Genomic DNA, 25,983 nt, shown 5'->3' on the forward strand with positions numbered 1-25,983 from the left:
ATGTCAGTTGTTCCAGTCGTCCAGATGGATTAAGGTGGCAGGAACTAGGAGAGTGACATGCAAGGTAGAAGTATTGGAGAAGTGTTTCAGGTTGGATTTTGTGATTGATTGGATATGTAGAGATGAGAAGGGAGAGGTTTTGATCTGGGAGAACTTGAGATGATTGTTAACTTCGTTAACTTCATTAATTATGTCCTCACTTCATAGTAGAGATAACATTTTGCTTCAATGTGTATTATGTAAAGCTGGGAGTGGCCCAAAAGTTGGAAGATTCTGACCATGTATTTTCTAGCATGAGGTTTTCTGTTACAATGTTGATCATCTCTGGCTAGCACTAGGCATGCTGTTCCATATTAGTTGGTGGTATGTAAAAAGGGAGACGGTTGAGTGGATTTCAGCATAGGCAGTATCATGATTGAAGCAGAAAGTTAGGGTTGTTGAGTATCAGCCATTAAAGGTTTGAGGATTTTAGCATCATAGTAAGCTCAATATTAATTAGTGTTGTGATATAACTAACAAGAGGTCATTCATCCTAGGACTACCTAGGATGAGGGAAGTGTGGTAGTTTCTGTCTTCTTTTTACTTTTAAGATCTTACTTTGGAGAGGTAGGTTTAGTTTAAAGTGTTATATGTTAAAGCTCCTGGAATAAATGTCCTGCACTAAAGAGATAATGAGTGTAAGGAGAGGGATCAAAGGTTCTTAGGAAAAATGTTTGGAGAATGTGGGAGCTTAATTTGAAGGAGTCTCATGACATTATCTGATTTTTTTTTTTTTTTTTTTTTTGGAATACTGAGGATTGAATCTAGGGCCTCATGCTTGCTAGGCAAATATTCTACCATGTGAGCCACACGTTCAGCCCTCAGTGCAACATTAAATAAAATTCAAACTGATCAGTGAGACCCTGTTCTATCTTAGCTGTACTTATGACTTAGACCTCATCTTACACCATTTTCTGAATTCCTAAAATCCCCTAAACTTTTTGTTATTTCAAGGTTCTTTTCACATACTGTTTCTTTTGCCTCCTTTTCTGATCATTGAGTTCTCAATTTAATATTTTTTTCCTCAGGGGAACTTTCTTGGGTACCCCCTGTCCCATCTAATGCAAATTCCTACTTTGATTCCTTCTCCCTTTCTCATTTCCTTGTTTGCTTTCTTCATGGTACATAAGAGCATAAAAGAATTTTGTTTATGCTTTTGTGTTCTACTCTAGAAAGTAAACCTCATAAAGTTAGGGATTGCATCTTGTTTTCATTTTTCCCGTAGGTCCTGGCCACAGTGCATAGTAGATGGATAATGAAATGGCATGATAATTGTTAATTTGATAAATAATTTTAAGAATCATTTGAGAGAAATAAATTGTAGATTTGTTCTAAGGAACTCCAAAGGGAAATTAGAGAATAAGGATAAGCTTAGGTAGAGTTTTGTATCCTAGATGGGTTTTAGGATAGTGCTGGCAACCACTTAGGCAGTTATAGGGGTATGTGTACCTTGAATGTGTGTTAGTGGCTTTTTAATGAGAGTAGTAAGTGAAACCTAGTTTCCTTTTCTGAATCTGTAAACAAATGAGAAATAAATATAAAAAGTAGAGGTGGTAATAAAAATACCATCATTAGTGAGATTTAGGCATGTGGCCTCATAATTCACCCCAAATTAGTTTTGAACTCACTCAGTTATTGTTACTTCTGGACAACCACAGGTATCCCTAGTGAGGACATACTACTTTGCATGTGAATGAGGGCAGACCAGAAAAGCACATTTTTTGTTGGCAAGCAAATCCCAGAGAGGGAGGAGCCCAGAAAGAATTATGCCAAGCATACATCTTACTCTTTTCTGATCTCAACAGACAGGTCCTCAGGAAGGAGGGTTTCTTTAGAAGTACTTCCATTTGGAAATATGAAACCATAGAAATGGTGTTCTTCCTACATGTTTTTTTTTTTTCCATTCGTTTTATTTATTTTTATTTCTTGAGGGCCTACGATGTCTTAAGTGTAGCAGTGCCACATGTTGGAAAGAGCTGTGATCAAAATGTCATGGATTTTTATAGTGTTGTGGAGAGACAAACAATTTAATAAATAAATTGTACCTGTAATGAGTGCTATGAGAGACACAGATGGTATTACAAGAACATTTAATAGAATGGATGACATGTAAGTTTTTGTGTGCAATAGTAGTTGAAATTCTGGGAAAGAATGAAACCAACTAAGGGAAAGATATAATGGGATGAGATGTGATTATAAGTGGCTAATTGCAGCCTTTAATGGTTCTAGAGAAATGCTAGCAGAGGAGACTAACCTCTCTATATATACTTTGTTCTCTTGTCATTGGGTTTACTCTTTATGGTCCACCAGAATGTAGCTGTTTTTGAGGGGGGAGATGGTTATCTGGAGAGATTATTTCAAGAGCCACTCCTCAAATATCAGCCATTTCTCTGTATATTCTCTTGTGACAGTACGGGGCAGTTTACTCTTTGCCCATGAATGGTTTGAAATATGTAAGAACAATACATTAAATGTTTTATCTCCAAGGCCCCTTCTGTATGCTAGGTTGAAAATAAGTGCTTCCTATTCCCCTTCCTCTCAAATTATGCCCAATTATATTATGCCCTATAGTTCACCTGAGATTATCTGAGTACAAGTGGTAGAATAAAGTTCCTGCAAGTGATTACCAATATAAGAAAAGCTACAGGCAGAGGTGGTGGGATACCAACTTGAGACAGCTCAGGCAAAAGTTAGTAAGACCCTAGTTCAAAAACAAGTAGGACAGGGAGGTGCATGCCTGTAATCCCAGGTACTTGGAAGGTGGAGGTAGGAACATCATGGTCTAAGACTGGCTTCTGCAAAATTAGTGGGAGACGCTATCTGAAAAACAAATGAAAAGCAAAAGTACTGGGGGAGTGACATAAGTGGTAGAGTACTTGCCTAGTAAGCATGAGGCCCTGAGTTCAGAACCCCTTCCCCAGTACTGCAGACGCACACGCACACGCACACACACACACACACACACGAAAAGCCACAGATTTATATTAAGCATCTCTATCAAATTCTTAAGCAATTTAAAGACCCTTGTCCTTGTTACTTATGATCCAAATAAATGGAATTCTCAGATTTTTAAGTGAAAGTTCAAAGAAATAAAACTTCCAAACATTATCCCCTGATTTTTATTCTGCTAGGTGTCAACATGGGGGTCTCATTTCCTGTCGCTGGAGTAGTTCTCTCAGCAAAATGATGCTTCCACAGTCTTGTTCTTGTGGCCAAAGGTTTTTGTAGAAACTACATAGAAGTGTAGTGGCTTCAGTCTTATTAGGATGCCAGCCAGTCTTTTCCTGCGGGTTACCCTTTCTGAGTTCCAGACTGAATTATTCAGACTAGGTATCAGGTCCTTATCTCCCTTCCACCCAATCAAGTTAAATTGACAAATGTGGCTTGCAGCTCTAGGCATGTTGTCTTCTTGTATACCCCTAATGATTGTGTTTCTACAGGCAGGCCGCCTTCTTACAGGAGCAAGGGCCTTATCATATGGATGAGTAGAGATTGCCAGTAATCACAGGGATGGGCTTTCAAGAGCCAAGAAGAATGTAGGCCAGCTGTGCATAGTGTTTTATTTTAGCCTTAGTAACCTAATCAGCCAGTGAATAAAAGCTTCTTGAGGCTTACTATTTCTTAAATGTTTTTCTTATTTCAGGAAAACAAAGTATCATATTAATTGGTGTTTGTAAGTATTCTTTCTCATCATTTAAAATATTATACTGGGCTGGAGGAGTACCTCAAGTGGTAGAGTGCCTGCCTAGCAAGTGCTGAGTTCAAACCCCAGTACTGAAAAAAAGAAAAAACACCCAGACCAAAAATCAAAACAAACATGATATTCACTTGGGCAAAAAAATGAGCCACAAATACATTTTTCTTATCTTTCTGGAACCAAGTTGGTTGCTAGGATATGAAAGCGACCTGTTAGTTCTTTTTTTTTTGAATATTGGTCATTTTTACATTAATATTTAAATATCCAAGCAGTAAAATAATACCTTAAAATAGCCAGATTATTTGTTTCATCATGTAACATCAACCACTTGTAAGTTTGGGTTCTAGATATTAAATTTGTTACTGTAAATATTCTATATCTTCCTATTTTTTAATTCACATTTTTGATACCCTTTGCAGTGTCGTTTGATATAGTTCTTTAGCCTTACATATTGCGCATTCTCAATATCAATATAAAATGTCTTAGTAGACATTCTTCAATTTATAGTTTATGAATTTATCCTGAGGTCTTTGGGAGAGACTCATTCCAAAGCCTAGGAAAAATTTCAGAGTTGATATGTTTTTCTCTGGTTCATTCCTGCATCTTGGCACCAAACAAACAAAAACAGAAAAATTGAAAAGAAGAAAAAAGGATATGCTTCTATGGTGACATTAGACCATGATTTTCTTTAAAGTCTTTAGTAGGCAGTAATAGAATTGCTAGTACTGGAATCACTGAAAGTTCATGTTACTGTGGCTATGAGTGTAAAAGTCTTGAATAATGTTGGCATAAGAGATCAGCTCAGAATATCTATTTATAGATTAAATTAGTGTGATAACCTAGAAGTTTAGAAAAATTGTAGTAATATTTTGGAAGCTAGTCTCCCTTTTTGAGTATAGTTGCCTGGCACTACATTCTTTGTCCTTTGGTTGATGTCCTTTTTTAATGTTTTGGTGATTTCTTCAGGGTAATCAGGTCTTAACTTTCTTTATACTTCTTCTCCTAGAGATCTCCCCAACCCCATCACAGGTCACAGAGTGTTAGGTATAAAAAGTGGAACATACTCTTTTAAGAAAAGTTTTTGTGGTTGCATGTTGGTAAGGCCATTATTTCTTCTTTCCATCTTCACTTTAGTGGCCACTGTTTTAGTTATGTAGGCATAGAGTTATCTGAGCCTGAATAGCTGAAGTTTGCATGTTTTGTTTCCCCCTTTATATGATAGACAGTGTTTTTGATTTTCATGATAATTTTTATTTGGATTTTAAAGAAATAATTTGATGTAACTTACTGTTAGAAACAAAATAGCCATAGTACCAGCAGTGTTATGCTAGGGCAAAAATTTTGTTCTTATGTTAGCTACTTTTTTTTCTGTTACACTTGAAAAGCTGACCTATCATAAAAAATGTCTGTAGGACTTTATCTTAACCATCCCCCCAAATGTTGAGAAAAATGTGTTTAATGAAAATTGAATGTTTTAAGAGGTATTTTTTCCCCTATGTCGAATGACTCAACCTCAGCCTCTTTTAAAAAGCCAAGGGGCTTATTAGCTACCATTGTCTCTGTAGATGCAGTGTTGTTTGTGACTGTATAAGAATAAGATCCTGTTTTGGATTTCATATCCCCTCTAGCATTGCTGCTGTATCTTGTTACGTTAGAATTGAGAAGAGATAACTGTTATTAAAGATCTTATCTGAAACATTTATAATAAATGAGGTGTATGGAAGCAAAATAACACATTTAACTTTTATTTTAAGCACAGAAAAGTTGTAGATTGATAACAAGTGGCTTCCTAAGTCATAAAACTTACTGAATAGAAAAAAGACTGGATAATTTGATTACTTGAAATTAGATGTCTGGAAATCATCTTATTCAGTAGCTACTAAGAAGTGTGGAGAGAGACTTTCAGAGCTTTAATAGGCAAGAAAACTAAAAACACTGTCTTGGAACTGCACATAATAATCATGTTAAATGTTCATATTGTATGTATTTATAATTATGGTAAACATGTTAATGGTCTTTACCAAATAACTATTATGTCTTCTATTTTTAACATTTTGTATTGCAATTCTGCCAAACTGTGATATAAATTTAGGAACCATTTCAAAAGAAGACATTTTCCTATATATTATACTTCTCATTTACTTGATGAATTAGTACAGTTGCTTGGTTTTCTTTAATTTAATAAAGGCAGATATATTTTAAGACTTTTCTACTGTAATTCTAAGCAATCATTTGGATTCATTACAATGTAAACATCTTGGCTTTACTTAGAATAAAAATATACTTCATATTCTATATGTTCCATAACGTTTTAAAATTTAGTATTCGTTAATTTAGTACTTCATGTTTTATGTAGTTTTGGAGCTCATTTTAATATTTACTAAATATTTGCTATAATAATGAGAAATTTCTAGAAAGGAACATTAAAAAGTTTTTGTTTTGATTAGGAAAAGTAACTGATGTTACTAATTATTCAGATAGTGATTGATGCCTTGTACTAGTATTTTCTACACATCCCTTTTTTCATTACAGATCTCCACAAGATAAAAGAACCCTTCTTGTGAATTGTCAGAATAAGAGTCTTTCCCAGTCTTTTGAAAATCTTCTTGATGAACCAGCATATGGTTTAATACAAGTATGTTTCCTAAATCCATTCTGTAGTAATCTATTAATATGACTCCACTATTTAGATACTTCCTATTCCTTGCCTTCTCAGAGAGTACACAGAAAGAAGCAGTTGTGTATATATAATCTTTATGGAACTATGCTCTGTAATTTTATAGAAATAATAAGTCACATATTATTTGCAAGTCCCAGAAACTTCCTTAATTTTTAATTACCCTTTAGGCAGATTTTCCTTTTATCACAATAATGAAATTGGACAACAGTAGGTTTTGTTACAGTTTTCTTGTAGTTGAATTCATTTAATGATTAGTTTAGGAAAAAAATCTGGTTTGACTTTTTATTTCCCATTTATATAGATTGTTTGGAGGTTATGATACATCTCCTTTCCCAGAAGATTTTAAGTATTTTTTGGTTTAGCTTTTCTCTCTCTCTTTTTTAATTTATTATTGTCATACTGGGGGTGTATTGTGACATTTACAAAAGTTTTTATAATATATCATAGCTGAATTTACTTCCTCCATCATTCTCCTTTATCTCCCTCCCTTAAGCATGTTCTTACATTTGGCTAAAAATGTGCACTGAACACGAACAGAATTTCATTCAGATTAGTATGTAAACTAGTGAGATGGTTTATTCATGTATTTGTTTATTTAGTAAATATTTGAGTACTTACTATGTTTCAGATACTTTTTTTCTTGGTTTTGAAGAGGTAAGGATTAATCAAAGACTTTTAGATAGGAAAACAAGTAAGCTAAATGCTTTAAGTGAAACAATTTATTATGAAATCAATTATTTAACAATTAGTTTGGGTAAATATGAATGAGCAGGCACATTGGGCTTTGGAGGTAATCCTAGAAATTAATAGAAAACCCTTTTGCTGTTTTCCAGGACAGCAGTGTTCCTGAAGAAACTTTTTGTTGGCATGATTTTTACTACCAATATAGTAAAATTAAAATGCCAGCTATTATTTAAGTATTGTAGCTTTTAAACTTTGTTATAAGATATTGTGTGTTAGACTAGCATAAAAGTACATACTTGAAGGAATTTTTTTTTGTGTGAAGGCAGGACTGCTTCACAGAAGAAAGCTGTTGTGGGCCATTCACCACTGGGAAGTAAGCACTGCACACATTTCTGAAGTATGCAGATGGAACGAAGCCTGCAAATCAGTTGTTTATCAGCAATTCAGCAGTAGCGTTAACTTGCCATTTATTATGCTATTTTAACCAATTGAAAAGGTCGGCTTAAAAATCTAAATTTTTCTTCCAAAAATTTAAGATAATCTTAGAACATTGCTTTAGTTTTGATTTCTCTCCCCTTAAAAAAAAAACTTTGTTTGCTTTTTTGCCCATTATAGGATATTTTATTCTTATTTGAATTAACAATGCTAATATTTTTCTTTATACTGCATAGAAAATTAAAAAGGATCCTTATACAGCAACTATGGTTGGATTTTCCAAAGTTACAAACTACATTTTTGATAGTTTGAGAGGCAGTGATCCCTCTACACATCAACGACCACTTTCAGAAATGGCCGATTTTCTCAGTGATGCTATTCCAGGTCTAAAGATAAATCAACAAGAAGAACCAGGATTTGAAGTCATCACAAGAGTGAGTAGAGATAAAGATTAATATAGCTATTTTATTTTAGTAGGGCAATGTGTACTGAATGCTAGAGAAATAGAAATTCAGTTTCAGTGATACCTTCTTCTTTTCCATAGCTTGTTCTTACAGCATTTTGCTGATTAATATATCTGACAATTCTTGTCTCTTGTGAAATTCTTGGTTTGTTCATGTCTTCTTCATTCTCTTCATTAATGTTCTCTTTGTCTACCTTTTTGTAATAAGGAACAAGTTCTTTCATTACATGCGTAGGAGCGAGTGGTGAGCTTGGTCTATTGTCTCTTAGTTTTGTTCCTAATTTGCATGTTTTCTCTGTATGCATTAGAGGAGTTAGCCATGACACTTGTTCAGGGCTGTTATTATCATGTGACTCTTTTCTAAGTAAGATGAATTTTAGCCCTGAATTATAGTAACTCTTTATAGATGTTCAGCAAGACTTTTGAATTTTCTACAATTTTAGGCTTACTTGTAGAAAATTGTAAATATCTGAACTGTGTGGTACTTAAAGATTCTATCTTTCAAATTATATTTTTTAAATTATAAATATATGATAAATAAAAAGCTGTAAAAATGCCAAGTGGAGATAATGGATCATGGATCAATTCTTAGAATTGCAAACTTTACTTTGGAAGAACAGGTAATTTTGGAATATGATTAATGGAATAATTATATATTCTGTCTCTTTAATAATAAAATACACCATTTGGTTTGAAGGGGCTCATAGAATTTATGTCTTGAATGTTTGCACTTATGTAGTTGAAACCCAAAATAGTAAAGAACATTTTTTTTAATGACAAATATTTTTAAGTCTCTCAGATTTTCTGTCTCTGAATTTGTAACTCAGTTATTTGTGTGTTTAGTAGGAGGGAACATGTATGTAATGCCAACTAATTATTTTCATAAACTAAACATTGGAAAATGAGGAAAGATAGTAGGAGTGTTAGAACTCATGTCTGAAGAGAATAGTATTTTAGGTTTAGTTTCTGTATACCTTGATTTCACCTCACTGGTACTTTTGTTGTTTATCATCTTATTTTAGATTGATTTAGGAGAACGACCTGTTGTTCAAAGAAGAGAGCCAGTATCACTGGAAGAATGGACCAAGAACATTGATTCTGAAGGAAGAGTTTTAAATGTGGATAATATGAAGCAGATGATATTTAGAGGGGTAAACACTAATACTGTTTTATCAACTACTAGTATTCAGATTTTTGGTTGTTTTGGTTTTCTTTTAGAGGAATAGTGAATTCTTTTATTTCTTTGATAAATGATGCCTTAAAATTTCTGAATCGAGTTGAACAGTGAGGTGTTTACAATGTCCATGGGGATTGAGAATAGGGATACTCATAACCTAGAGCTAGGGAAGATAATCTTCCTTAATTAATGTTCTGCAGGTTATGCGAAGTGACATTCATCTTATCCAGTAAGGCTGGGCTTAGAAAGACTCCTTAGCCCCGTTGTCCACTCTAGTCTACTGATACTCTGTATTATTTAAGCTTTCTGGTGCTTACATCTTCAGATTCTAGAAGTAAAAAATACAGTAGTATTCACTGAATTTAACTATTTTGTGTACAGAACTACCTTTTATTAGTTTTTCTATTTACTTACCTGCAAGTTATGTGAACTTACAGTACCACATCTTTTTTTTTTTAACTAATGTAATTAACATGGATACTTTCTTCAGGGTCTTAGTCATTCATTGAGAAAGCAAGCATGGAAATTTCTTCTGGGTTATTTTCCTTGGGACAGTACTAAGGAGGAAAGAACTCAATTACAAAAACAAAAAACGTAAGTAATGGTCTTTGTGTTCATCAAAGAAATTCAAGTAATTCATCCATATAAATTAGTTGTAGGTTCTAGATGACTATTTGGAATAGATTAGGGAATGTGAAGATAACTTCATTTCCATTGGTTTAATTTAAAAATTATGAGCACTGTAATTATTTCAAATCAGAAACAGAGAAACAGAGAAAGATGTCCTTATATCTGTGTTTGTGCATGTGTAAAAAGATGGTAGAAAATTCTAGTCCCCTTGTGATAGCTTTGTGCAGCCCTTTGCATACTTAAAAGATAATTATTTAGGTATACATTTTAAAATATCTGCTTAAATAACTTTTATACTTTATTATGAAATTATAAAATTGGCTCATAGGATGTATATTTACTCTTAGGTTTAAATTATTTTCATGATGCTCTTATATCATATTGAAGAGCATTTCTATTTTAAGTTATTTCTCATACTTGAAAGGAAACACCATTTTTTCACATATACTTCTTGTTTTCAGTTGTTAGTATAGCCTTCAATTTAAAGCTATTCTTAGTCACTCTGTGCATTTTCAGATTTTTCTGCCAATCCTAGTTCTAAGATATTTTTATATTAACAAGTTTCTGTAATAAACCGGTTGGAAAACAGAACTCTTTAATGTCACATTAAAAAAATGACTTAGATTTGTTTTTATAATTATTCAGAAGCTTTAGTGGCTAAAATATTTAATGACTAGAATAAATTTAGATAATTTTAAGAACTGAGTTATTTTCTTAAAAGAATACCTTAAATTATTCTAGTAGTTAAACAACATTTATCCCATAAACTTCGTGACATATATAAGGTTTTTTTTTTTTCCCTTTGGTTTCACTCATAAGTTTAAGTAATTTCACTTTTATGTTTATAAGCTTACATCCCAGTAACATCGTAAATACTTTGACATAGTTTATGTAAAAACCCAATTAAACAATGTTAAAAAACAAAATTTTTAAATAACTTTCTTTGGTGTAAAATTGTTTTCTATAGCGATGAATACTTCAGGATGAAACTACAGTGGAAATCTGTCAGTGAGGAACAAGAGAAAAGAAATTCGAGGTTAAGAGATTATAGAAGTCTTATCGGTAATTTTTCCTTAACAATTTTGGAAATGTGAGAGGGGTTTACATTGAGTTCTTGATAAGATTAAAGAAGCAAAACTACATGGTACAGTGTTAGGGTTCAAAACAGAAATAAGAATTGGAAAGTACATTTCAATGTGTGTTTAATGTTCTTTGTTGTTTCTCTTCCAGTAGGCTTATAAATTCAGCCATTATAATTACTAATACACTTATTTTCCCTTCCAAAATATGAATAAAAAGGATAATTTAACTTTATTTGCTTGAGTTAATTTCATTTTTAAAGATTTTTTCTTATTTTCTTCTTCACTGTGAGAGTGATTTGTGTTTATTTTAGAAAAATTAAAAACTACATTTTAGTAAAAAGAAGAAAAATTAGTTTTGTTTCTGCTACCCAGAGGTAATTATGCATAATGTAGGCTTTGTTGTATATCCCTCCAGATCTTCTCCAAAATGCATATATTTTATTTAAAAAACTAAATAGGTTGCTCTAAGTAGAAAATTTTTGTATTTGAAAATAAATTATTTACTAGAGAATAACTCTTCTGTACGTAAAAATGCTTGATAGAATTTTACCATAAGCCATTACACTTTATTCCAAATACTCAGTACTGCGTTATCTTCCTCTTGTGATAAGGATCAAATTGGTAGAAATCATTGAAGGATACATAGTTACTGTTGTATATGTCCACCTGACACGTTTCAGTTAATAATCTGTATTTTATGGGTAAGAAAACGGAGGCAATGAGAGCATAACTGACTTCTCCAAGGTTATATGGATAATAAGTGTGGAGCCCAGCTTTAATGTTTTTTTACCTGTATATTTTTACTGTTCTTAACCATGTTATTGCACTATGTTTTTATAATTTTGGGATAGTAGTGGAACTTAGTTTTGAAATTCTTACATTGCATTTAGATATCTGTAGTATCAGATATAGGAAGATGTGTTATCACTACTACCCTTAGCCCTCATCCTCCCATGGAAGAAAGAATTCTCTAAATTATTTTTAGAAAGCCCAATATAGCAGTGTGATTTGGTAAGTTTTGTGGGTATAAAGATAATTACTAGATCTTTTCGGTAATAGTACTTTTGATTGATTGAAAACATTTTTTTTCCTGAAAAGTAAATTATACCTGAATAAACTGTCCCTCCTCTGGTTAAGGCAAAAGGTTGAAGGCCCTGAGGCATAGATAATTAAAGTTTCCAACTAAGGCCCTTGCTATTTCCAGTTCAGTAGGTAGAATGGTGGTAGACTATGTTCTTGTTTGGGCATAAATATTTGAACTAAAAGGGAATTTAAAGGTCAACTAATCCAGTATTTTAAGCCTTTTCTGGTTACATGTCACATTCTCTTCCCTTTGTATCAAGCAACAGTGATAATGACATCTTCTCAACTTTTCTGGTGTCCCATTCTCATTCTTTCTAGGAGTCTGGTGGGGAAAAAAAAAAAAAACCCTAGGTATTTTAAATCTCTATGGTATGATTTGAATTGAGACTTACTCTCATTGAGTTTTCTCATTTTTAGCAGATAATGAAATTGAAGCCGAGAAAAGATTAATGAATTATCTTAGGCCATCTATCTGGTTTTTTGGTCCACTCTTACTCATACTCAGAACCAATTCTTAATTAAGTGAGCTTTTTAACTGCGTCATGCTTTTTACTAGCATAAGTATATATAATTATTTTTAAAGCATTCTCTTTTAGAACACTTTTTCTCAAAAGTATTTAAGAATGATTACTAAGAAATTTGGGGTATAAACTGATTTTAGTAAAAACTATGTAGTAGACTGTAAGCCTTTGGATTAAGAAATTGGATTTTAGTTTATGGTGAGAAACTATTGAAACATTTTAAGTAAGTATTATATTTACATTTTAAAATTATTTTTTGCCACTGTGCAGAAATAGATATCAAGATAAGAGAAAGAATAAGGAGACCAGTTAGTTGGAAGTTGAAGTCCAAATAAGAAGGTGGTAGAGGAAATATAGGGAAGCAGATAGATGCATGTCATATTTTGTTGATAGGATTGGTAATATTTTTTAATGTAGTAATTAAATGTGGAGTGAAATTAAGGATAGGACTTGGTTTCTTGACTTGATAAATTGGGCATTTGGCGGGGTGGCACTACTAATTGAGATGAGAATGGAGTATGGTGAAATTGAATAATTGAATTTACACACACACACACGCACACGCACTCACACATGCATCCTTAAGGAGATGCATACAAATGAACATCACATAGCTAATTGAATACTCTAGGGCTGATAGGTATTATCAGTATAAATATTTGTAGATAAAGATGTCACCTAGGGGATAAAACTGACAATAAAGAAGGCTTAGGAATCTCACTTTTTTTTCCCAGTGATTTCAACTTTGGTTGCACATTAGAATTGCCAGGGGATCTTTTAGAATCATATTAACTATTTTAAGCATTCATATATTCATTCATTCAATAAAACATTTATTTAGTTTTGTACTAGGCTTTCCTCTAGGCATTGGGCTTCATTAGTGAACAAAACAGGCAAAATTCTTGCCTTCAAGAAACTTCGATTCCTGTTGGAAGAACAGACAGCAAATAAGATAGATAACATATGTGGTATGCTAGTGATAAGTGCTCAGTAGAAAAAAAAGGTAAGGTAGAGAGGAAGTTTGTGTAATCGTGCAGTTTTAACTTAGGCAGTCATGGAAGGCTTTTACTGAGTAACTGGTGTTTGAGGACAAACTTGTACAAAGGAGAGAAGTGAGCTCTGTAAATGTTATTGGAAGGGATTCTCAGCAGAAAGGAAGCAGCATGTTTCCACCTAGGACCTTTGTGTGCTTGAAGTACATCATGGAAACAGTGTTGGAATGAATTGGGGTAGGGCACAGATACCGATGAGGTCAAGAGGAAATAGAGTATTAGGTAAAGATTTACTGACAGCCTAGTGGATTATTGAAAGACTGGCTTTTACTCTGAGTGACATGAAAAGGGACTGGAGGATTTTGAACAAAAAAGCAAAATGATCTGGTTTGTATTTTAACGTCACTTTAGCTGCTGTCTGGAGAATGGCTGTAGGGTGGGGGCAAATATGGAAGGAGAAACACCATTTGAGGTTATTGCTGTAATTCAGGTGAGAGATTATGATTGCTTATTTTGGAGCTAAGCGGTTTAATGGGTGAGATTTAAATGGAGACTTAAAGAAGCTGTGGATATATGCCATACAACTATCTGGGTGAAGGACATTTTGTACAACAGCAAGGACTTGATTTTGCTCAGGACCTCTGCATTTTTGAAGAAGAGCAAGAGATCTGTGTGGCTAGAATGGATGAGTTGGTGGGAGTTCCGAATATTGATTTCTATGCTTTTTTTTAAATGTTTAAATAATATACTAGACAAAGGAAGCAAGAGTGACTCCAGGGTTTTTAGGGTGAGCAAGTATAGAAATGAAGTTGCCAGTTTTTACTAAGGTGGAAAAAACTATGAGAGAAACAAGTTTGGAAGGGAATATTTGGAATTCAGTTTTGGACTGGATTTTGAAATATATACTGTATGTCTTCCTGTTAATTTGTAGAATAGGAGGCAGATATAAAAAGGCTGGTATTCAGGGGAAGTAGTGGTGCTGGAGATAAATTTAGGGGTCATTGTCATATATGTGGTATGAGACTACATGAAGCTATGAATTAGGACACCAGACAAAATTACTAAGGAAATGGTACAGTTAAGAAAGAGACCAAACAACTCTGTCTTAAGGCATTTCAATTTATCAAAAATACAGTATGGAGGAACCAGCAAAGAAAACTGGGAAAAAGAGCCTGTGGAAAGAAGGAAAACAGAGTTTGATGTCCTAAAAGATAAGTGAAGAAAGTATTTCAAAAAAGGGTGACTGGGGTGTCAAGTAAGGTGAAGACTTAGATTGATCATTTCAAAGAGTATTGAGATCATGGAGATTTTGACTAAAGGAGAGTTTTTTGTGGTTTGCTAGGTGTGAGAACCTTATTAGGGTAAGTTCAAGAGGGAATAGAAGAGGACTAGAAGACAGTACATACAGCTCTCTCAGGTTATGCTCTATAGAGATGAAGAGAAAATAGGGCAGCAGATAGAGGGAAAAGTAGGTTTAAGAAAGATTTTTAAGATGATAAAAGAACAGCATGGGTTGAATGTTATAGGAATGGTTCAGTAAAGGAAACTGCCAAACTAGAGAGGCAGATAAGAATGACATGGGCTAGCTACTGGTAATGGATCTCATGCACAAGAAGAGAGGCTGGTTTTAGTCGTGATTGTGGAAGACCATTTACAGTGATAGGAGAGAAGGGAGACTGTATGAATTCACATGCAGTTATGAGGTTAGAATAGTGGGAACCTGTCTTTTGGTACATTCTGTTTTTAGAAGTAGGATATAAGATTCTTTTTCAAGAGCTAGGAAAACATGGAGGCTTTAGGAGTTAGGAGTTATAAAATAGTTAATAGGTAGAGTGAATGGACCAAGGAATTAGTGTATGATTGCCAGGCAGCATTAAGGGCCTACTTGAGATTAGTGATGGTGAATATCAAATGGGGTCAGTCAGCATGATTTTTTTTTTCTTCAACCTTTACTAGCTGTATCAAGTTAGATGGAAAGTTGGGTTTAACTAGGGCCTTTTAGACTTCAGTACTTATTTTATTTCTAAGAAATACCTTATAAAATGCCATTCGAAAATCTTTTTTTCAAGTGCATTTAAAAATTCAAATTTAAAAATGTAATTGCAGAATCTCAAATTGTTAGGAAAAGAAAGGAATGCTTTTAAAATAGAGTTTGTGTACTTGGATCATTTTTTTGGTTCAATACATTGAACCAAAAATTTACAAATTGCTTTAAAGGTTTGCTAATGTGTAATTGACAAAGGTGCATACATCCTTGGTACCCACAAATAAAAAGTTCCAAGGAGACCGCCATTGAGGAAACACTGCACATGCTTGAGATTCATACAGTTCGGTACTGTACCAAGATGCTTGATTCTTTTTTTTCTAAGGCCACCCAACTTCCACTAAACAAATGCCACCTTGCAAATAACAAATTTTCACTTTATCACTTAAGTTAAACACGTTATGTGCCCTTTATAGGGGACCCCATGACTTTTACAATGCTTTTGGGCACCATTTGCTTTTTGAGAGGAATAATTTCACTAATTTAAGGGCTAGGAAATATTCAGCCAAACATAAACACAATTGACAATAACATAGGACTAATTGAGAGCTTCTCCATATCCATAGAGCTGCATAACACACATACAGGAATTAATTTTTTGGAAAAATTTTACTTTTTTTTTAAAGTATTACTGGGGTTTGAACTCAGGGCCTCATCTTTACCAGGCAGGTGCGCTATGCCCCACACCCCTTTTGGCTTTAGTTATTTTTGGTATAGCTTCTCACATTTATACCTGGGTCAGCCTGGACTGTAATCCTGATACTTAGGCTTCGCACATAGATGAGAAGACAGACATGTGGCTGAGATGAAGTCTCCCAAACATTTTGCCCAGGCTGGGCTTAAATCTGGATGTTCCCAATCTCTGCTTCCAGAGCACTTGGGATTACAGACAGGAGCCACCCCACCCAGCATTTTTTAAAATTTCTTTTTTTTTATTTACTATTTTTCTCTGTGCTTGGTCAAAACCACATGTAATAAATCCACTTTAAGGCAGGTTTACTGTATATACTGTACTAATTTGATACACGTATACCTTATATAATGATTGACACAATTGATCAACATATCATCACTACACATAGATAACCTCTGTATGAGAAGCAGATGTGGGTGGAGGACATTTAAATTCTCTCTTAGCAAATTTCAAGATATTGTCAACTATAATCACTATGCCTGACATCAGAATTCTATAACTTACTCATCTTACAACTGACTTACTCTTTGGAACTAAAAAGACAAAGTAAGGTCAATGTTTTCATGCAGAGAGAAATGCAAATTTTTTTTTTCATTTTTCTTTTATTATTCATATGTGCATACAAGGCTTGGGTCATTTCTCCCCCTGCCCCCACCCCCTCCCTTACCACCCACTCCGCCCCCTCCCTCTCCCCCCCCCAATACCCAGCAGAAACTATTTTGCCCTTATTTCTAATTTTGTTGTAGAGAGAGTATAAGCAATAATAGGAAGGAACAAGGGTTTTTGCTGGTTGAGATAAGGATAGCTATACAGGGCATTGACTCACATTGATTTCCTGTGCGTGGGTGTTACCTTCTAGGTTAATTCTTTTTGATCTCACCTTTTCTCTAGTACCTGTTCCCCTTTTCCTATTGGCCTCAGTTGCTTTAAGGTATCTGCTTTAGTTTCTCTGCGTTAAGGGCAACAAATGCTAGCTAATTTTTTAGGTGTCTTACCTATCCTCACCCCTTCCTTGTGTGCTCTCGCTTTTATCATGTGCTCATAGTCCAATCCCCTTGTTGTGTTTGCCCTTGATCTAATGTCCACATATGAGGGAGAACATACGATTTTTGGTCTTTTGGGCCAGGCTAACCTCACTCAGAATGATGTTCTCCAATTCCATCCATTTACCAGCGAATGATAACATTTCGTTCTTCTTCATGGCTGCATAGAATTCCATTGTGTATAGATACCACATTTTCTTAATCCATTCGTCAGTGGTGGGGCATCTTGGCTGTTTCCATAACTTGACTATTGTGAACAGTGTCGCAATAAACATGGATGTGCAGGTGCCTCTGGAGTAACCTGTGTCACAGTCTTTTGGGTATATCCCCAAGAGTGGTATTGCTGGATCAAATGGTAGATCGATGTCCAGCTTTTTAAGTAGCCTCCAAATCTTTTTCCAGAGTGGTTGTACTAGTCTACATTCCTACCAACAGTGTAAGAGGGTTCCTTTTTCCCCGCATCCTCGCCAACACCTGTTGGTGGTGGTGTTGCTGATGATGGCTATTCTAACAGGGGTGAGGTGGAATCTTAGCTTGGTTTTAATTTGCATTTCCTTTATTGCTAGAGATGGTGAGCATTTTTTCATGTGTTTTCTGGCCATTTGAATTTCTTCTTTTGAGAAAGTTCTGTTTAGTTCACATGCCCATTTCTTTATTGGTTCATTAGTTTTGGGAGAATTTAGTTTTTTAAGTTCCCTGTATATTCTGGTTATCAGTCCTTTGTCTGATGTATAGTTGGCAAATATTTTCTCCCACTCTGTGGGTGTTCTCTTCAGTTTAGAGACCATTTCTTTTGATGAACAGAAGCTTTTTAGTTTTATGAGGTCCCATTTATCTATGCTATCTCTTAGTTGCTGTGCTGCTGGGGTTTCATTGAGAAAGTTCTTACGTATACCTACTAACTCCAGAGTATTTCCTACTCTTTCTTGTATCAACTTAAGAATTTGGGGTCTGATATTAAGATCCTTGATCCATTTTGAGTTAATATTGGTATAGGGTGATATACATGGATCTAGTTTCAGTTTTTTGCAGACTGCTAACCAGTTTTCCCAGCAGTTTTTGTTGAAGAGGCTGCTATTTCTCCATCGTGTATTTTTAGCTCCTTTGTCAAAGATAAGTTGCTTATAGTTGTGTGGCTTCATATCTGGGTCCTCTATTCTGTTCCACTGGTCTTCATGTCTGTTTTTGTGCCAGTACCATGCTGTTTTTATTGTTATTGCTTTGTAATATAGTTTGAAGTCAGGTATTGTGATACCTCCTGCATTGTTCTTTTGACTGAGTATTGCCTTGGCTATTCGTGGCCTCTTGTGTTTCCATATAAATTTCACAGTAGATTTTTCAATCTCTTTAATGAATGTCATTGGAATTTTGATGGGAATTGCATTAAACATGTAGATTACTTTTGGGAGTATCGACATTTTTACTATGTTGATTCTACCAATCCATGAGCATGGGAGATCTCTCCACTTTCTATAGTCTTCCTCAATCTCTTTCTTCAGAAGTGTATAGTTTTCCTTGTAGAGGTATTTCACATCTTTTGTTAGGTTTGCACCTAGGTATTTGATTTTTATTGAGGCTATTGTAAATGGAATTGTTTCCATACATTCTTCTTCCGTTTGCTCATTGTTAGTGTATAGAAATGCTAATGATTTTTCTATGTTGATTTTATGTCCTGCTACCTTGCTATAGCTATTGATGATGTCTAGAAGCTTCTGAATAGAGTTATTTGGGTCTTTAAGGTATAGGATCATGTCATCTGCAAATAGGGATATTTTTACAGTTTCTTTACCTATTTGTATTCCTTTTATTCCTTCTTCTTGTCTAATTGCTCTGGCTAGGAATTCCAGTACTATGTTGAATAGGAGTGGAGATAGTGGGCATCCTTGTCTGGTTCCTGATTTTAGAGGGAATGGTTTTAGTTTTTCTTTGTTAAGTATAATGCTGGCTGTAGGTTTGTCATATATAGCTTTTATAATGTTGAGGAACTTTCCTTCTATTCCTAGTTTTCTTAGAGCTTTTATCATGAAATGGTGTTGGATCTTATCAAAGGCTTTTTCTGCATCTATTGAGATGATCAAGTGGTTTTTGTCTTTGCTTCTGTTAATGTGGTTTATTACGTTCATTCATTTTCGTATGTTGAACCACCCCTGCATCCCTGGGATGAGGCCTACTCGGTCGTGGTGAATAATCTTTTTGATGTGTTGCTGAATTCAGTTTGCCATTATTTTGTTGAGGATTTTTGCATCAGTGTTCATTAAGGAGATTGGCCTATAGTTCTCCTTTTTGGAGGTGTCTTTGCCTGGTTTTGGGATAAGTGTAATACTGGTTTCATAAAATGTGTTTGGCAGTTTTCCTTCCCTTTCTATTTCGTGGAACAGTTTAAGGAGGGTTGGTATCAGTTCTTCTTTAAAGGTCTGATAGAATTCAGCAGAGAATCCATCATGTCCTGGACTTTTCTTTTTGGGGAGACTCTTGATTGCTGCTTCAATTTCATTTTGTGTTATCTATTCAGGTGATTAATTTCCTCTTGGTTCAGTTTTGGATGATCATATGTATCTAGAAATCTGTCCTTTTCTTTTAGATTTTCAAATTTATTTGAATATAGGTTCTCAAAGTAGTCTCTGTTGATTTCCTGGACTTCCATGGTGTTTGTTGTTATCTCCCCTTTTGCATTCCTAATTCTACTAATTTGGGTTTTTTCTCTCCTCATTTTAGTCAGGTTTGCCAGGGGTCTATCGATCTTGTTTATATTTTCAAAGAACCAACTTTTTGTTTCATTAATTCTTTGGTTTTTTTGGTTTCTATTTCATTGATTTAGCTCTTATATTTATTATTTCTCTCCTTCTATTTGGTTTGGGATTTGCTTGTTCTTGTTTTTCTAGGAGTTTGAGATGTATCATTAGGTCATTGATTTGGGATCTTTCAATTTTTTTAATATATGCACTCATGGCTATAAACTTTCCTCTCAAGACTGCCTTAGCTGTGTCCCATAGGTTCCGGTAGGTTGTGTTTTCATTTTCATTGACTTCCCGGAACTTTTTAATTTCCTCTTTTATTTCATCGATGATCCAGTCTTCATTAAGTAATGAGTTATTTAGTTTCCAGCTGTTTGCATGTTTTTTGTCTTTACTTTTGTTGTTGAGTTCTGCTTTTACTGCATTGTGGTCAGATAGTATGCACAGTATTATTTCTATTTTTTTACATTTGCTGAGGCTTGCTTTGCCCTAGGATATGATCTGTTTTGGAGAAGGTTCCATGGGCTGCTGAGAAGAATGTATATTGTGTAGAAGTTGGATGAAATGTTCTGTAGACATCTACTAGGTCCATTTGATCTATTGCATATTTTAGATCTTGGATTTCTTTATTGATTTTTTTGTTTGGATGACCTATCTATTGATGATAATGGGGTGTTAAAGTCTCCCACAAGCACTGTGTTGGCATTTATATATGCTTTTAGGTCTTTCAGGGTATGTTTGATGAAATTGGGTGCGTTGACATTGGGTGCCTACAGATTGATGATTATTATTTCCTTTTGGTCTATTTCCCCTTTTATTAGTATGGAATGTCCTTCTTTATCTCGTTTGATCAATGCAGGTTTGAAGTCTACTTTGTCAGAGATAAGTGTTGCTACTCCTGCCTGTTTTTGGGGGCCATTGGCTTGGTAAATCTTCTTCCAGCCTTTCATCCTAAGCATATGCTTAGAGAAATGCAAATTGATTAAATACATAATTAAAAAAAAAACAGCTGAGCATAGTGACACACACCAGTAATCCCAGCATGGAGAATGCCTTTTTATTTGTAGTCACTCACAACAAGTTGCACATCAGTGTTGTGAATCCAGTTGTTGGTACTACTTTGGATATTCATGGTGATATTTTCATTTTGTTTTTTTAATTTTTTAAAATTTATTTTACATTTACTTAGAACCTGTTCCACCCTCTTATTCTCTGATTTTATTGAAGAAAAACCATAAAAGATAATAAGAAAAAAAAATGGCATTTTTGCTAGTTTTACATGAAGATAGCTATACAGGGAGATTCCTTTCCATACATATGTGTGTTATGACCCAAATTGGTTCATCTCTACTAGACTTCTTCACTACTTCCTAGTCCCCTTCCAATAGTGGCCTTGGCAAGTTTAAGATTACTACATTAACTCCTATGCAGTGAGCATATCAACCACATTCAAGTTTTTGGTTTCCTTCCCTTTGCCTACCTCCCATGCAGTCTCCCCCTAGTGTGTGACCTGTTGTCCAGTAATATTATTGCATTTGTATTAGGTCTACAATCCACATATGTGGAAGAACATGCGAGTTTTGGCCTTCTGAGCCTGACTAAAGATGATGTTCTCCAGTTCCATCCATTTATCTGTGAATGACAAAATTTCATTCTACGTTGTGGATGAATAAAATTTCATTGTATATAAATACCACATTTTCTTAATCCATTCATTAATACTAGGACATCTTGGCTGTTTCCATAGCTTGGCTATTGTGAATAGTGCTGCAGTAAACATGGGTGTTCAGGTGCCTCTGGAGTAACCTGAGTCACATTCTTTTGGGTATATCTCTAGGAGTGATATTTCTGGATCATATGTCAGATCTATGTTTAGTTTTTAAAGAAGCCTCCATATTGTTTTCCAAAGTAGTTGTACTAGCTTACATTCCTGTCAGCAGTGTGTGAAGGTTCCTTTTTCCCTGCATCCTTGCCAACATTTGTTGTAGTTGTTGTTCTTAATGGTAGCAATTCTAACAGGAGTGAGGTGGAATCTTAGTGTGGTTTTGATTTGCATTTCCTTCATGGCCAGGGATGGTGAGCACTTTTTCATGTGTTTTTTGACCATTTGGATTTCTTCCTTTGAAAAAGTTCCATTTAGTTCAGTTACCCACTTTTTTAATGATTCATTCATTTTGGGGGATTTTAGATTTTGAGCTCCCTGTATATTCTGGTTACCAGTCCCTTGTCTGATGTATAGGTAGCAAAGATTTTACCCCATTCTGTGGGTGGTCTCTTCAATTTAGAGGCCATTTCTTTTGTTGTACAGAAGCCTTTTAATTTCATGTAGTGCCATTTGTCAGCTCTTTCTCTTAGTTGCTGAGCCACTTGAGTTCTACTGAGAAAGTCCTTGCCTATACCAATTGCTTCCAGTGTATTCCTTGCTCTTTCCTATAGTAACTTCAAGGTTTTGGATCTGATATTAAGGTCCTTAATCCACTTTGAACTCATACTATTATAGGGTGACAGGCATGGATCTAGTTTCAGTTTCAGTTTCCTGCAGGCAGATGCACAGTTTTCCCACCAACATTTGTCTTTTCTTCATTGTATATTTTTGGCACCTTTGTCAAAAATTAGGTGGGTATAGCTGCATGGATTCGTATCTGGGTCCTCTTTTCTGTTCCACTGGTCTTCATATCTGGTTTTGTGCCAGTACCATGCTGTTTTTATTGCTATGGCTCTGTAGTATAGTTTGAAGTTGGGTATTGTGATACCTCCAGTATTGCTCTTTTTGCTCAATATTGCCTTGGCTATTCACAGTCTTTTGTGTTTTCATATGAACTTTAGGGTAGACTTTTCAGTCTCTATGATGAATGTCATTGGGATTTTGATGGGAATTGCATTGAACATGTGGATTGCTTTTGGTAGTATAGCCATTTTTACTATGTTGATTCTGTCAATCCATATCTTTCTACCTTCTGTAGTCTTCTTCCATTTCTTTCTTCAGTGGTTTGTAGTTCTCCTTGTAGAGGTCATTTACATCCTTTGCTAAGTTTATTCATAGGTATTTAATTTTTTTGAGGCTATTGTAAACAGAATTGTTTTCCTATAATTTTTCTCAGTCTGTTAATTGTTGGTATGTCGAAAGGCCACTGATTGTTGTGAGTTGATTTTGTATCTTGCTACTTTGCTGAAGCTGTTTATGGTGTCTGGGAGTTTTGGGGTGGAGTCTTTTAGGTCTTTAAAATATAAGATCATGTCATCTGTGAAAAGGGATAGTTTGTTTATATCTTTACCTATTTATATTCCTTTTATTTCTTGTTCTTGCCTTATTGCTCTGGCTAGGAATTCCAGGACTATGTGGTATAGGAATAGGGAGAGTAGGTATCCTTTCCTCATTCCTGACTTTAGGGGAAATGGTTTTAGTTTTTCCTCATTTAGTATGTTGTTGGCTATAGGTTTGTCATATAGAGCCTTTATAATGTTGAGGTATATTCCTTCTATTCCTTGTTTGCTTAAAGCTTTTATCACGAAATGGTGTTGAATTTTACCAAAGGCTTTTTCTGTGTCTGTACAGATGATCAAGTCAGTTTTGTCTTTGCTTCTATTGATGTGTTGTATTACATGTAATGATTTGTGTATGCTGAACCATCCTTGCGTCCATAGGATGAGGCCGACTTGGTCATGGTGAGTGATCTTTCTGATTTGTTGTTGGATTCAGTTTGCCATTATTTTATTGAGGATTTTTGCATCAGTGTTCATTAAGGAGATTGGACTGTAACTCTCCTTTTTGGATGTGTCCTTGTTTGGTTTTGGGATGAATGTAATGCTGGCTTCATAGGATAATGTTCATTCCCTTTCTGTTTCATGGAAAAGTGTAAGGAGTGTTGGTATTAGTTCTTTAAAAGTCTGGTAGAATTCAGTGGAGAATCCATCAGGTACTGGATGTTCCTTTTTTGGGAGATTGTTGCTGCTTCAGTTCATTATGTGCTATAGATCTGTTTAGGTGGTTAATATTCTCTTGGTTTAGTTTTGGATGGTCATAAGTATCTAGGAATTTCTCCACTTCTTCTAGATTTTCCAATTTATTTGAATATAGATTCTCAAAGTAGTCTCTGATGATTCCCTGGATTTCCCTGGTGTTTGTTGTTATCTCACCTTTTGCGTTTCTAATTTTACTGATTTGGGTCTTTTCCATCCTCATTTTAGTCACATTTGCCAGTGACTTGATATTTGTCAATCTTGTTTATTTTTTCAAAGAACCAGCTTTTTGTTACATTGATTCTTTGTATGGTTTTTTTTTGGGGGGGGAGGGGTCTCTGTTTCATTAATTTTGGCCCTTATTTTTATTATTTCTCTCCTTCTGCTTGTTTTGGGTTTTCGTTCTTGTTTTTCTAGGAATTTGAGATGTAGCATTAGGTCGTTTATTTGAGATCTTTTGTCCTTTTAATATTTACACTCAATAAGCTTACCTCTTAGGACTGCCTTTGGGGTAGGTCTGGTAGGTGGTGTTTTCAATTTCATTAACATCCAGGAACCTTTTGATTTCCTCTTATTTCTTCTATGATCCACTGATCATTGAGCAATGTGTTGTTTGGCCTCCAATTGTTTGCATGTTTTCTGCTGCTGCTTTTGTTGTTGAGTTCTAGTTTATTGCATTGTGATCAGTTAGAATGCAGGGGGTTATTTCAGTTTTCTTGTATTTGCTGAGGCTCACTTTGTACCCTAAGATAGCAATTTTGGAGAAAATTCCATGGGCTGCTGAGAGTAATGTATATTGTGATGTTACTGGATGAAGTATCCTGTAGATATCAGTTAGGTCCTTTTGATCTATGGTGTCATTTAGGTCTAGGATTTCTTTGTTGATCTTTTGTCTGGATGACCTAGCTATTTGTGATAGAGGGGTGCTAAAGTCTTCCACTACTATTGTTGGAGTCTATATGTGTTTTTAAGCCCTTTAGTGTATGCTTGATGAAGTTGGGTGTGGTGTCATTGGGTGCATGTAAGTTGATAATTGTTACTTCCTTTTGATGTATTGTCCCTTTTATTAGTATGAAGTGACCTTCTTTGTGTCGTTTGACCAATGTAAGTTGGAAGTCTACTTCGTCTAAGTATTGCTATTCCTGCCTGTTTTCAGGTGCTATTAGCTTGGTAAATCTTCTTCCAGCCTTTCACCCTAAGCCACTGTTTATTTCTGTCAATAAGGTGAGTCTCTTGTAAAAAACAGATTGTTGGATCTTGCTTTTTAATCCAGTTTGCCAGATGGTGTCTTTTGATGGGGAGTTAAGTCCATTGACATTAATTGTTAGTATTGATATTAACAAGATTGATATTGATATTGTGGTGATTCCTGTCATTTAGTTGTTTTTGTTGTTTAAGGATTTGAGTGTGTGCAGCTCAATCAGTGCTACTCTTTGATTACTTGTCTTTTCTTCTCCTGCGTTTCTTCTCCTGCGTTTCTTCTCTTTGTTTGCTTTCATCTTCTGTGTGTAGAATTCCTTGTAGAATCTTCTGTAGTGGTGCCTTGGTGGTCATATATTGTTTTAGTTTCTGTTTATCATGGAAGATTTTTAATGCTCCATCAATTTTGAATGATAGTTTTGCTGGGTAGAGTATCCTAGGGCTGAAGTTATTTTCATTTGGTGCCTGGAATACCTCACTTCATGCCCTTCTTGCTTTTAAGGTTTCTGTTGAGAAATCTTTTATTTTGATAGGTTTACCTTTATATGTTCTTTGTTTTTTCTCTCTTGCAGACTTCAATATTCTTTCTCTTTCTCTGTGTTGGTTGTTTTAATGACATGCTGTGGAGAGGTTTTATTTTGGTCATGTCTGTTTGGTGTCCTGGAGGCTTCCGGTACCTCTATACCTGAAAGGATAAATCTTTCTTGAGATTTGGGAAATTTTCTGGGTTTTTTTTGTTGTTGTTTGTTTTTTGAATATATTATGTATTCTTTTGGCTTGTACCTCTTCTTCAATGCCCATGACACTCAGGTTTGGTCTTTTGG

At 34.8% G+C, this 25,983-nt stretch overlaps 1 protein-coding gene across 3 annotated transcripts in view; it reads left to right on the plus strand.

Moving 5' to 3' along the window:
* Window positions 1–25,983, plus strand: part of Tbc1d15 (TBC1 domain family member 15) — an 84,933-nt gene that overhangs the window by 36,085 nt on the left and 22,865 nt on the right. For 2 of the 3 annotated variants that reach the window (XM_020177892.2, XM_074083934.1), the window contains exons 6-11: window positions 6,269–6,371; window positions 7,423–7,473; window positions 7,772–7,969; window positions 9,021–9,149; window positions 9,666–9,769; window positions 10,773–10,867. In XM_020177892.2, the coding sequence (XP_020033481.1) occupies window positions 6,269–6,371; window positions 7,423–7,473; window positions 7,772–7,969; window positions 9,021–9,149; window positions 9,666–9,769; window positions 10,773–10,867 (680 nt within the window). The remainder of the gene's footprint in view (window positions 1–6,268; window positions 6,372–7,422; window positions 7,474–7,771; window positions 7,970–9,020; window positions 9,150–9,665; window positions 9,770–10,772; window positions 10,868–25,983) is intronic. The other variant, XM_020177887.2, reaches the window with a different exon arrangement.

The sequence above is a fragment of the Castor canadensis genome, chromosome 8 (genome assembly GCF_047511655.1).
Source record: "Castor canadensis chromosome 8, mCasCan1.hap1v2, whole genome shotgun sequence".
NCBI classification, from domain to species: Eukaryota; Metazoa; Chordata; class Mammalia; order Rodentia; family Castoridae; genus Castor; species Castor canadensis.